Source organism: Ochotona curzoniae, unplaced genomic scaffold (genome assembly GCF_017591425.1).
Source record: "Ochotona curzoniae isolate NIBS_2020 unplaced genomic scaffold, NIBS_Ocur_1.0 contig_2688, whole genome shotgun sequence".
Taxonomy (NCBI): Eukaryota; Metazoa; Chordata; class Mammalia; order Lagomorpha; family Ochotonidae; genus Ochotona; species Ochotona curzoniae.
In genome coordinates, this window is record NW_024465553.1 from 776,414 (window position 1) to 789,765 (window position 13,352).

The window sequence follows — 13,352 nt, forward strand, 5'->3', positions numbered from 1 at the left end:
GTTACCAAGGCCTCAGGAGTGGGGGACGCGGCCACGCAACCCGTTACCAAGGCCTCAGGAATGCGGGGGACACGGCCACGCACTCAGTACAGCCCTGAGTCAATCGCAACCTGGGCGGGTCACGGGAGATCTGACCCGCACCCTTGCTGCCTGCCTGCCCCTCACACGCCCAGCCACCTGCAGCCCTCACGGTGACAAGCCGCCAGGCCCCAAGGCTCGCGAGGCGCTGGGTCCTGGCAACGGCTCCTTGGGGCCTGGCCATACCCCTGGCCAGCAAGTCGGCCCCCGCTTGCCCTTGCCATCCGTGACCCCGGACCACCCATCGCGGGCTCTGTGTAGTAGCCCAGCACTTTCAAACCCTGTCCGCCTGTGTGCGCTGCTGTGAGAGAATATGCTGGAAAGACAGGTTTGTGAGCAGAATGACCACCACGTGCTGGACACGGCGGCAGTGACTTCCTGTCAGGCAGCCCCTGGTCCTCCCACACTCATTTATCTGTGGTATAGTCTAGTCCCCCTCAGAATGTTTTTAAAAATCAAAATGAATCCCTTTCTGCTGAGCAACCGTTCCATTCCCGTTGGCTCTAGGTGACAGTGCAGGAAAGCCTGGCGCGCTCAGGCGGCATGGCGCAGGGCCCCGTGAGCAGCTGTGGCAGGGATGCAGGGATGCGCACGCCACTGCCCCGCCAGCTGCCTGGCAACGCGCCTAGGCAGGGGCGGCACCTGCTCCTGGCTCCAGCCGTCCCAGCCCCAGCACATGAAAGATCTCTCATTCTCTCTTTCTGGTCACTCTTCCTTTCAAATAACCAATATTAAAAAAAAAAAGACGAAGTTCAGCAACACTGCTGGGAGCAGTGTGAGCGGGCGATGGATGGGCCTGCGTCTCTAGGAGCCCCAGGAGACGCGCAAAAGGGCCGGGCGGGGCCGGCAGTGTCCCCCAGCGGGCCCGTGACACACACGGACGCCGCACGGTGAGCAGATGCCATGGCCACAGGCTCCAGGGCTGCCAGCGCAGTCAGGGCAGGTTTGCCCGCACGACTGGCAGTGTCCGATGGGGACACAGGGGAAGCAGTTCAGACACTGGGGAACACGTCTTTCAATCTGCCTTTTTTAAGATTTACTTTATTTTTATTGGAAAGTGAGGTCTACAGAGAAGAGTCTGAGAGGAAGATCTTCAATCCATTGATTCACTCTCTAAGCAGCTGCAATGGCCGGTGCTGTGCCAATCCGAAGCCAGGAGTCAGGAACCTCCTTCTGGGTCCCCCACACGGGTGCAGGGTCCCAAGGCTTTGGGCTGTCCTCTGCTGCTTTCCCAGGCCACAAGCAGGGAGCTGGATGGGAAGCGGGTCTGCTGGGATTAGAACTGGCGCCCATATGGGATCCCAGCATGTGTGGGGGAGGATTTTAGCCACTACGCTACCGCACCAGGTCCAATATGCCATTTTTTACTACTGACGTAACAAATCATCTTGCAGTTCAAGAAGCTGAGCAGGTCAGCACGCGAAGCTGCTGCCCACAGTGCCGGCTCCTGCCCACTGCCCTCCCTGCCCAGCTCCCAGCCCTGCCCAGAGGCCGTAGGAGGAGGGAGCCGGGGTGAGAGATCGCCTGTGTTGTTGCCTCTCCTCGGTCACACTGTCGCCATCAACCAACAGTTGGCTGATTTCCCTGTCTAAAAGGATCTCGATGCAGACCGATCTTCGTGTGAAATTGCATTGGTACTTTTTTTAAAAATTATTTTTATTTGAAAGGTGGAGTTGTTGAGAGAGAATCTTTCATATGCTACTTCGTCCCTTCCACGGCCACGACGGCCACGGCTGAGTCAGGAGCTGCATCGTGGTCTCCCACGTGGCACAGAGGCCCCAGACTGCATACCACCCTCCGCTGCTTCCCCAGGCCAAAAGCAGCGAGCCAGACTGGAAGTGGAGCAGTCAGAACTCGAACAAGCACCCGTATGGGATGCCAGCACCACAGGAGGAGGCTTAGCCTGCACATCGCAGCTCCAGCCCCAGCAGGACTGGTTTTCAAACTGCCCTCATCTCAGGGAAACCCTCAGCATATGAGAACAGCGTGAGGAACCTCCCCTCCGGCCAGGCTCCCTTGTCACCCCGAGCTAGTGGCTGTCACCAGCCCTCCCTAGAGATACGGGGATGCTTCTAGAACAAAACTCAAACCAACACGCTGGAGGCTCTGTGTGCTAGGGAGGGGCACAGCTCAGCCGGCAGGGGTTGGGGAGACAGCTCAGCCGGTGCGCCCAAGGCCCCTGAGAAGGACCGCCTTCCCGCAGCGTGCCTTACTTCCAGGAACCACTGCATGGTGGCCAAGGACCCAGGACCAAGGCAGCAGGACAGCGTGGTCTTGTGCCTGACCCACCCAGGGCCAGGGAGCCAGTGTGAGGCACCACGCCACTGGGCGGTAAGTGATAGCGGCTCCCTCACCGGAGCCTGTCTACAACAATGCTGAACTTGGAGTTGCCAGCCTGGCTTTCACCAGTCATTTCTTAGAAACTGGACCCAGAAACGTGGTCTCAGCTCTTCCAGAGCCCTGGAGTCTGCGCGTGGCTCCCACGGAAAGCAACCCACAGGGCAGCCATCAGAGCAGGTGCCAACCGGCTGTCCTCGCACAGTCAAAAGCAGCAGGAAAGTGGACAGCTAAGGACAGCAGGGCATCACACTCCCTGCAGCGCCGCTCCTAAGCCTTCCCTGCCGTGACACCATGGCCACAGAAAATCCTCCAGAATACACTCAGCCGACAGGGCCAGCATCCCGGGCCGGCCTCTGCTGCTTTCCTGGGCACCGCAACAAGTCCACAGCGGCAGCTTGAGCTGCACGACTGGGTCACGCAGGGGCGACTCCCGGGTCAGCTGCTGGATCGACAGAGCAGTGACCCGCAGAGGGGCCGGGGCCAAAGGGGCAGAGCCGGGCGGCGCCCACACGAGTGGGGCCAGAACCTAGGCCTCCCCGGCTCCTGCCCGTGGCGTCTCCTGGCCTGCCTGCGCGTTAGGGCGCTGCAGTTGGCAACATGCAGGGGAACCGGAGAGGAGGGTTAGTGACACTGACCCACACGCAGGGCAGCCCAAGCAAAGAGAGTCAGAGGGGCAGAGGCGGCGGGCGGGCTGCGAGCAGCGGCACCCGGCAGGGCGCCGCGAGGGCAGCGGGCGGCGGGCATACTTACCCCGTTCCACTCTACGCTCATACTCACTTCCTCCCCTCCGTCAGGGCCGCTCTCGTACTTGACCACGTCCATGTTGAGGCTCTCCCGGCTCCGGCGCTTCTCCATGTTCTCAGGGTCACTCAGCACTTCGGCCACTCTCTGCTTGTGGGCACTGTCAAGACCCTGCAGCCGGGGCAGAACGACACTGGCACTTGCGGGGAGCCCACACTCACCAGGAACATCAGAAGAGGATGCACTGGCCCCGGGGGACGGAGTGGGCTCCTGTGCGTCCTGAGCAGCCTGTGTGAGCTGGCCACCACGCGCCTGGGAGAACAGCTCAAGACGGCCCAGGTGCCGAGGCCCGCAGCCAGGCAGCAGACCCAGAGCCCCGGCTCTTGCAGCCACCTGGGGGGTCGACCAGCAGACAGAACATCGGTCTCTCCCTCTAACTCTGCTTTCCAAATAAATACAAGATATACTTATTTTAAGAAATTGGAAAGTGACTTGGTTGGTGTGCTGAGGCAAGGTAAGAAGCAGTGAAAAGCTGGGGGCACAATGAGGGAGCTGCCCACTCCGTGCCTCTCAGAAACGCCTCCGTCAGCACACTGCCACGGCAGCGGACGCCACTGACAATCGCTCGTTATTTTCTTATCAGTGTAGCTTTCTTTGAAGATTCTTTTTTAGGACCCGGCGCGGTGGCGCAGTGGTTAAGGTCCTCGCCTTGCACGCCCGGGATCCCATATGGGCGCTGGTTCTAATCCCGGCAGCCCCGCTTCCCTTCCAGCTCCCTGCCTGTGGCCTGGGAAAGCAGTAAAGGATGGCCCAAGGCTTGGGACCCTGCACCCGTGTGGGAGACCCGGAAGAGGCTCCTGGCTTCGGATCCGCATAGCATCGGCCTTGCGCTCACTTGGGAAGTGAGTCATTAGCCGGAAGATCTTCCTCTCTGTCTCTCCTCTCTGTATATCCGCCTTTCCAATAAAAATAAAATAAATCCTTAAAAAAATAAAAAAGAAAGTTACTGAGAAAGAAATGGAAAAACAGAGATAGAGATCTTCCACCCCCGCTCGGCTCCTCCGGCAGCCATGGCAGCACGAGAGCCAGGGGCCAGAGCGTCACTGGCGTCTCCACGTGCTGCAGGGGCCCACATCCCGGGCCGGCCTCTGCTGCTTTCCTGGGCACTTCAGCAGGAAGCTGCGGGGAACAGAGCAGCCAGCATACAAACTGGCGGCCGCCCACATGAGAAGCTGCGTCTCACGCTGGCCCAATGTCACGCTTGGAGGAACTGGCCAGTAACGCACACGGGCTCGGTAACAGCAAACGTCCCTCACGGGGCAGGATGGAGCCGGCCGAAAGCCCGAGGGCCGCTGGCTCAGCCGCAGGCCGCCGACCAGACAACGGGACATCGTCCCCTCTCTGCCTCTGTAATCCTGTCTTTTCGACAAAAGTAAGTAAATTCTAAAAATCGTTTTATTTGAAAGGCAGCGTTTGCCAGAGACAATCTTCCACGTGCTCTCCACGCCCCCACGGTCACGCCGGCTGCTGCTGGGCCAGTCCACAGCCAAAGCTAGGGGCGGACATTCTTTCAGATTGCCCACATGCAGGGACCCAGGCACTTGGGCCATTCTGTGCTGCTTCCCGGGGCAGCAGCAGGGAGTTGGATGCAAAGTGGAGCAGCCGGGACTCTAACTTGTATCTCTATGCGATGCCAGCACTGCAGGCGGCAACGTTACCCAGTGACTCCAGCTTACGGACACACTGTGCAGGTGGCATCCCCTGGCCTCTTGCGTGGCTCCATCCTTCCCCCTCCTGTGCGGAATGCTACCTGACTCTGGCCCAGGAGAGCCTCAGATACGCATGGAGTCTGCATCAAGCAAAGCCACCTGCTTGCCAAGAGGGGTTCCTAATCCAGCAGGCCAGTGTGCACTGCACATCGCCGGCCTGCCTGGGCCCTCCTAGGGTCTTCCTCACGCTTCCTCCGGGTCTCCATCCCAAAATTCGCTCTTCTGAAAACCTAACTTTCAAAGTCATGTAAATAACGATCATTAGCGTTGTGACACCTGCATTCCATATGGGTGCTGGTTTAAGCCCAACTTGCTCAACTTGCCCAGCTCCTTGCTCACACGTCTGAGAAACCAGCAGAGGGCCGACCACGCCCACCTCCAGCAGCCACGGGAGACCCCGCCCACCCCCAGCAGCCAAGCCATTGCAGCACTGAATGAATGAACCAGAGGATGCAAGGTGACTCACTCTGTAATTATGCCTTTCAAATTAATCATTCTTTTAAAATTCAAAATTCAAAATTCAGGGGTAGGCACTAGTTACAGAAGTACATTCTGTCTCAGTATGAGTGCAGGGCCCAGCTCCTCCACTTCCGCTCCAGCTGCCTGCTAATGTGCCTGGGAGGCAGCTGTGGGCCCATCACCCTCTGTTGTGGGGGACACAGGCTGAGTGCTGGGCTCTCGGCTCCAGCCCACCCAGGCCCAGCAGGCACATTCCCACTGCCTGCACCATGCAGGTGAAAAGCCAGCAGCCGAGGGTCCCAGCAGCCCACTCACCTGCTTGCGTGACCTCATGGCCGCTTCCTCCAGTGTCTCAGCGGCTTCAAACTTCCCTTGGCGTCTGTAAAGAGCTCCGAGGTTTTTCAGAGTGGTGGTGACTGTAGGACTGCAGAAGGCACAGTGAGACACGGTGAACACAAGCCTCGCACAGCCAAGGACACACAGGCGTGCGATCAGCACGGGGCCTCCCGACCCAGGGTCCCGCAGCGAAGCTTTGCGAGTTGCTCGGCCAGTGGCCCCACCGCCCAGTGCTGGCCACAGTAGCCGCAGAGGCACGCCCTGACCACCACGCTCTCCTACCTGTCAACTTTGCAGGCTTTGTACCAGCCGCCATACTCCCCAAAAGCCGCTCCAGCCTTCTGCTTCCCCTGCATCACAATAGACGATGGGCATGAGGCGGTGGGCGCCAGGGTGCGAGGGCCTCCCCCGCCCTCCCTTACCTTGCTCTCTTCTCGCTCCTCAGCGTGCATCCAGATGGGCTTGTTCTCGCCTAGGGGAGAAGGGGCACTCAGACCCAGGGCCACGGGGCAGGGAGGCCTCAGCGTCCATGCTCCAGGCTGCCTCTGCTCCTTGCAGGGTCCCTCCCAGGCATTTTTCTTTTTATGCTTATCTATTTAATTGAAAGTCAGTCCCAGAGACAGAGAACAGCCGGTACTTGAACCAGCGCCCATATGGGAAGACAGAACAGCAGACGGCGTCTTAACCCACTGCGGCATGGCACCGGTCAGGACTGTTGCTTCTTACAGTCCACAGAACAAGTTCTCACTGCAGAGGGCGCCTGTGAGTCAGACACGGACACCAAGGGACAAGCAGCCAGCCGTCCCGTCCAGCACCAAGGACGCTGAATCAGCACGACCTGACAAACACTAGGACCTGGGATAGAACATCCTAAATGCCAGAGACTCACAGAACACCGGAGATGTCCAGAATTTTGGCAACCCGCCACTGAACCTTTCATTGACAAAAACTAGGGAAGACTTTGGGAGCAAAACGGTATAAACCCAGATTCTCTTAAAGGGCCACCTCACTGACGCGCATCAGTCTCGAGTTCCTGAATAGCCATGTCGCAAGCCACAGTGATGTGTGTGACAACGGCCCCTCAGCCGGAGGGGACGCACAGCACCCAGGGCCGCACGGACAGCAGGCCTCCCTGGGACAGGTGTCTGGCCTTCAGCCAAGACGCCCGAGCAGCTGGGCTGAGTCCTGCCACCCTGGAACGTAGCAGGTAACGATTCCAACCCAGAAACAACGGCTTTGCGCCCACACAACAACACACAAATACTTTTAGCAGAAAGCCGCTGGCCACTGGTAAGGAAACACCTCCATGCTGACAGCGGAACACAGGAAGGAGACGGGCCGCAGCCACGACTCGGTCAAGCGGGAGTCCGGGCCCTGCAGTGCCAGGTGCCATTCCAGGAGAGGCGACAGCCTCAGAGTCAGAGCTGCTGCCCCTGCACGCGGGCCCTGCTGCTGTACCTGCAAGAGGCGCACAGCCGTCCCCACTGCAACCTCACCGCTCTCCCACTGGCACACCGGATCCCTCCCACAGGGCAGGCTCAGCCCACGGGGCAGGCTCAGCCCACGGGGCAGGCTCAGCGTGGGGCAGGCTCAGCGTGGGGCAGGCTCAGCTCAGAGCAGGCACCAGTGGCAATCTCCCCAGGGAGCTGAGACGGCAGGCCTGGGCTGAAGCAGGCTAGAGCCCGAGCTGGGTCCCCCACGAACCATCATCTCTCCCGCCAGGGTGGGCACTGCAGGCAGGCAGCCATCCTAACTGGTGCCCGACTGCCCAGCCCCTCCGTGTCCCGGACTGAACTCTGGCTCTGAAGACGCTGTGCGGACTCGCACAGCAGCAGCTCGAGCGGCGGCCAGGCCCGGGCAGAGGCGAGGCGTGCTTACCGTCCACGGAGCCAAACTCTCTCTCGTGCGCACGCGTGAGGATATCCTTGTACAGCGTCTCGGCCTGCTTGAACTTTCCTTGCTTCAGGTAACAGGAGGCCTGCAGACACACAGGGCCACGCGCCCGTCAGCGGCCGCCCGGCGGCCGGCAAGTCCGGCCTGGCTGGCTGCGCCCGCCACGCACCAGGTTGTTCTTGGTCTTGGCCACGTTGGGGTCGTCGGGGCCCAGCTGGGTCTGGTAGATCTCGAGCGCCCTCTGGTAGTAGTGTTCCACCTCCTCGTACTTGCCCTGGTTCTGGCACAGCAAGGCCAAGTTGTTCAGCTGCTTGGCCACATCGGGGTGGTCCTTGCCCAAAACCTAGGGGCCAAGGCAGAAGCACAAACACGTTTGCTCCTCCGCCAGCCCACCCAGCTGCTCCCCCATCAGAGACTTTCTAGGCCTTTCTAGGATTTAGAAGCATCTCCCCTCCAGGCCCCTGGGTCACACACTACGAAGAATAACAACCAGAATCTTTCCAACCCTCATTTAAAAGAGGAGAGGATTTACGCATCTACAAGTCAGGCCTACAGAGCAGAGACGTCCATCGGGTGGTTCACTCCCCAAAATGACTCCGCCGGCCCAAGCAGGAGCCTGGCATGCCGCCTGGGCTTCCTGGCACACACCCCTCCACATGAGCAGGACGCAGGCTCAATGCGGAGCAGCCGGGCGCTGAACCAGCCCTGCGCGCCCCCGCTGTGCCCACGACGCCCCGACTCCACGGCTGCACTTCTGCCAGCCACTTTCACCCTTCCGCGCCCCTCACGGCAGAGGGACCAGCGGACAGAAGCCGTCTCTCCTCACTGTAAATTTACCTTTTCATTCAAAATAAGTCTTTCTTAAGAATTTCAATTTTGTAACTAACTTTTTCACTTTTACTCTTCCAATCCCTTGCCATATAACCCATCACCAGGCCAGGCCCCGCCCTCCACAGGCCCCGCCCCACCGGCCTGGTCCCGCCCTCCCCCAGGCCCCGCCCCACCGGCCTGGCCCCGCCCTCCCCAGGCCTGGCCCCATCCGTCTGGCCCCGCCCTCCCCAGGCCCCGCCCCACCGGCCTGGCCCCGCCCTCCCCAGGCCCCGCCCCACCGGCCTGGCCCCGCCCCTCCCGTCATGCCCCGCCCCTCGCCCACCTTCTCTCGGATCTCCAGGGCTCTCTTGCACAGCGGTTCGGCTTCCTTGTACTTCCCTCTTTTACCATAAAGCACGGCCAGGTTGTTCAGGGTCGCCGCCACCTGCCAACACAGGAGGCCACTCAGCACGGCCACGGGCCGGCAGAGCACGCACAGTCACAGAGGAGGAGGACCCAGGTAACAGGAAGAAAGCTTCACTGTAACGCAGGTGACACACAAGCTAGCAGTGAACAAATCATCAACAGGGTCTTGATTTTTTTTTAATTTTTCTGGAAGCCACAAAGTCAACCAAAATAGATCTATTTGCAAATCTCAGCAGATTGTAATAAAAATATAAATGCTTGAGGAGAAAATTTACAGTGGTCCATGCAATGTGATTTCTGAGCAGCTGAGGGGTGGCCGGGCAGGCAGCGCGGGCCGCGGGCTGGACTCCACGGCCCTGGCCTCCTACCTGCACCTCAGCGCAAAGTGGCTCCTAAGCTTCCCTGCGGAGTTCAACACTACAGTGAGTCGGACACAAAGCATCGGGGAGAACAGGACGGAGCAAGCGGGGGCAGGTGCACAAACCGCAGGGTGGTCCTTGCCCAGGGTCTTCTCCCGGATGGCCAGGGCGTCGTTGAGCAGGTTGGCCGCGTCTTTGTACTTGTTCTGATCTCTACGGCAGGAAAACACACAGCAAGTGTTGTCAGAGCTTTTAAAACCACCTTGCAACTTTGAAAATAAAAGACTTAAGTTACAAAAACAACAACACTCCTGTTGGGGAGGGGGAGCTGGCAGGCGAGGTGGGCCCCGGGAGCAAATCTGATGGCCGCCTCTTCCTGGTCGCCCATGTGGCCCACCGACACTGGTCACCTCACACAGCGCCACCGACAGGCACAGACCAAGGCTGTGTGCAATGAGGCAGGCCCATGTCCGTCAGCTCCCGGCTCCCACCAATGGCCCTCCCGCCTTGCTCCCAGGCTTCCCGAGTGCACCAACTGCATGACTCAGCCAACGTGGAGACCTCAGAAGGGAAAGGGGAGGGCCCCCTTGCGGTAGCCTAGTGGCTGGAGTCCTCGCCTGGCATGCGCCAGGATTCTATATGGGCACTGGTTAATGTGCCAGCAGCCCCACTTCCCATCCAGCTCCCTGCTTGTGGCCTGGGAAAGCAGTCGAGGACGGCCCAAAGCCTTGGGACCCTGCACCTGTGTGGGAGACCTGGAAGAGGCTCCTGGCTTTGGATTGGCTCAGCTCCGGCCGTTGCGCTCACTTGGGGAGTGAATCAGTAGGCAGAGGATCTTCCTCTCTGTCTCTCCTCCTCTGTATATCTGACTTTGCAGTGAAAGTAAGTAAATCTTAAACAAAAAAGGAACCAAGGCCAACGCAGTGCAGTGTCTTCGTCTGGCGTCCATTCGCCAGTGGCCCCCAAGGTGGCGTCCACCGGTTCCCCAGCAAAACCCTGCCCTGAACCCCCAGGAAGGAATGGACAGGTTTGCTAAACCTCTGAAGCCCCCCAAATTCAGCTTTGTTTTGTTTCTGATGAATTGATTTGAAGCACAGTGACAAAGATCCGGCACACTCAGCTTCACTGCCTGAATGACCACACGGCCAGGGCTGTGCCAGAGCAGGCCCGGGCACTCTGTCCGGCTTCACAGGGCAGCGAGAGCCCGAGGACCTGGCCAGCTCCCACTGCTTTCTCAAATGTCAGTAAGAAGCTGGTTCAGACGTGGGGCAGCTGGGCCTTGAACTGGCATTCATACGGGATGCCGGCACAGCAGGCAGAGGCTTAGCCACCTGTGTCCCTTTATGATCAGCGATGCGCTGTGGGACAGCAGCACGAACAGGCTGCATTACCAGCTGCTTTCCAGGTGTTTTTTACACAATGAACTCTCACTGTGACGTAACCGAGGGCTGTTTACCACATGCACGCCCTTAGACAGCCACCCCGCTGGCCTGCCTGCCAGGGCTCCCACGTACTGTTGGTAGGCTTACAGTAAGAAAACAGGCAGCTTCCTGGAGTGACCAGTGTGTGAAAGCCGTCAGGCTGTTAAAGACGAATACCCCCACCTTATCCGCCAGAGGAAAGCCACGTGGGATGCCCACATCAGAGGGACGCCAGCATGTCACACGAACACTCCAAAGACAAGGTACAATGGGGCTTGGGCTGCTGAAAGCGACCGCCCCACCAGGGCCCGGAGGCTCCACTGCTCTCGGCGTCACAGGTTCCCAGCCCTTTTTCGCCATTCCACCCCGCTTGCTCAGGCTGCCGTCTCCACACCCCACACCCTCACCCATGCCCTCCAGCAGGCCGCCCTGCCTCCAGGCCATGGCCCCTTCTGCAGTGGGCACCGTGCCAACATGGAGCAAGGGGAATCCAGGGTCCCAGGAGGACGACCTGGGGAAGGGACAGACAGGACAGCAGGAAAGCCACACCCAAGCAGAGCAGAGCTGTGGGCTACTTGAGGGCCGGGCTGGAAAGCTGTCCTCGCCGCGCGGCCACAGCGTGCTCGGAGCCAGCTGGGTTGAGCGCTGTCGCAGAGAGGCTGGCACTGACCTGTACACCAGGGCCAGGATGTTGAGCATGGTGGCCACGTCAGGGTGGTCGTGGCCTGACGTCTTCTCCAGGTCCTCGAGTGCCTGCTTGCAGAGCGGCACGGCCACCTCGTAGCGGCCCTGCGAGGCGTACTGGATCACCAGGTTGTGCAGGGTGCGCAGCCGTGCAGGGATCTCATACCCGCCCTGCTGGGCCGCCGCAGCCGCGCTGCTATGCCGCTGCTGGACTGCAAGGAGCGGTGCGTCAGCCTCGTCTCCCAGGCGCCCACGGCCCCGACTCCCAGGCGCCCACGGGCTGGGCTCCAGTGGGCTCCTGCCCTCCCCCCAGCCCCTCAGGACAGCTGACCCTGTGCGAGCCCGGCATGATGGGGCCATGCCTGCTGACCACGCCGAGGGCTCCTTCAGCAGAGCAGGCCCTCAGAAAGGCGCATCAGACCACCACCCCTGCTGCCCGGTGCCCGGCTGCCACCTACCCGGCCCAGGGCCCCTCCCTCCCCTCACTCACTTCCTTGCCCCGGGTCGTCCTCCTCATTGGGGAAAAGATCGTCCAGAGGCTCTCTGCTGGAATCAGCATCTTTGTCCTCCTGCGGAGAGCACAGAGAATCCCGTCACCGAGCCACCCCGAGGACGCGCATGTCACACCAGCCGAACAGTGTGGGGCTCCGCCTCGCAGGCTGCAGTGACGCTCCCCTGCCCGTGTCAGGCTGCAGTGACGCTCCCCTGCCCGTGTCAGGCTGCAGTGACGCTCCCCTGCCCGTGTCAGGCTGCAGTGACGCTCCCCTGCCCGTGTCAGGCTGCAGTGACGCTCCCCTGCCCGTGTCAGGCTGCAGTGACGCTCCCCCATGTTCCCCTGCCTGAGTTCTGAGCATGCTCATGTGGGACAGGGAACCTTACTTGAGCTGAAGTCTTGTTCAGAAATGAATGTGCAGGGCCTGGCGCGGTAGCCTAGTGGTTAAAGTCTTTGCCTCACATGCCAGATGACACCTCTCAACACTGCCCAGTGTCCTGCCAGGCACTGGAGGGCAGCACCCACATGGCAGTGCCCCTATCGGATCCTAACAACTTACTGGAAGCCAAACACAGGAAACCCGGTAAAACCAGGCGCTACCAATCGAGTCCTGTGCCCTAATCTCGCAGGAAGCCCTGAGCACAGCGTGTCTGGCCCTGGCAGCGGCCGGCCGGCAGTGCGGGGACAAGCTGCAGCTCCTGAGGGGCACGCACACTCACCGACGGGGAGACGTCATCGTCGTACTTCTTGAGCTGGTTCATGAACTCCAGGTGCTTCTTCTCCTCCTCCAGCTGGGCCACAGACTGCTCGCTCTTCTGCAGCTTCTGCTGCGTGTTGGCCAGCTCGTCCCGCAGCCACTGGTTCTCCTGGCACAGGCGGCGCACCTGGGCCCGCAGCTTCTGCTTCTCGGACTCGACGGCATTGAGGTGATTGGACAAAGCCATCATGACCTGGGCAGGCAGGAACGGCCAGGCTGCAGGAGCAGCCGACAGGCTCCGTCCCCCCGCGCACGTGCGCAGGACAGCCTATGCTAACTCCTCTCGGTGCCCCTCGGGCATCAGCCGCGGCGGCTAGCACGGGAACACGGGGCGGGGTGAGCCGCTTACAGCACACGGCACCCACCCGAGAGCCTCTCGAGGGGCCTGGCACACTGGCGAGCTCTGCCAGCTGCACGGCCCCGTTCCCGTGCCCAAGGCCGCACGCACGGGCTGCGCAGCCGCGGGGCAGGCGGCCCTCTGGCTCTGTCTCTGCTGCAGGGCTCCTACCGGAGTTGTGCGGGAAAGCCAGGCAGTCAGGTCTCCTCGCGTCTACGTCAAGTACGATGAAAATAACGTGAGCCAGCGCTGACCCTGGGCACCGCACGCTGTGGGCTGCCCGCCAGTGCCCGCCCGGCCTCACTCCTCAGACCTAGGTACCCACACCTAGAAGCAGGCCAGACTGTCTTCCGGCCCCACTCACAGCTGGACGGCCACTCCGACCAGTCCTCTCAGGAGAAGGCCTGCCTTCCCGGCTGTCCCCAGCGGCAGGGCAGCCCTGACACACA

The 13,352-nt window shown here is 60.7% G+C and overlaps 1 protein-coding gene across 9 annotated transcripts in view; it reads right to left on the bottom strand.

Annotated features, from left to right (window-relative positions):
* Positions 1-13,352, bottom strand: part of KLC1 (kinesin light chain 1) — a 32,480-nt gene that overhangs the window by 8,643 nt on the left and 10,485 nt on the right. For 6 of the 9 annotated variants that reach the window (XM_040974999.1, XM_040975001.1, XM_040974997.1 and 3 more), the window contains exons 3-13: positions 12,529-12,759; positions 11,807-11,885; positions 11,303-11,528; positions 9,337-9,424; positions 8,770-8,871; positions 7,786-7,959; positions 7,602-7,701; positions 6,146-6,195; positions 6,006-6,073; positions 5,703-5,811; positions 3,169-3,330 (exon numbers count right to left, since the gene is read on the bottom strand). In XM_040974999.1, the coding sequence (XP_040830933.1) occupies positions 3,169-3,330; positions 5,703-5,811; positions 6,006-6,073; positions 6,146-6,195; positions 7,602-7,701; positions 7,786-7,959; positions 8,770-8,871; positions 9,337-9,424; positions 11,303-11,528; positions 11,807-11,885; positions 12,529-12,759 (1,389 nt within the window). The remainder of the gene's footprint in view (positions 1-3,168; positions 3,331-5,702; positions 5,812-6,005; positions 6,074-6,145; positions 6,196-7,601; positions 7,702-7,785; positions 7,960-8,769; positions 8,872-9,336; positions 9,425-11,302; positions 11,529-11,806; positions 11,886-12,528; positions 12,760-13,352) is intronic. The other 3 variants (XM_040975000.1, XM_040974998.1, XM_040975005.1) reach the window with 1 other exon arrangement.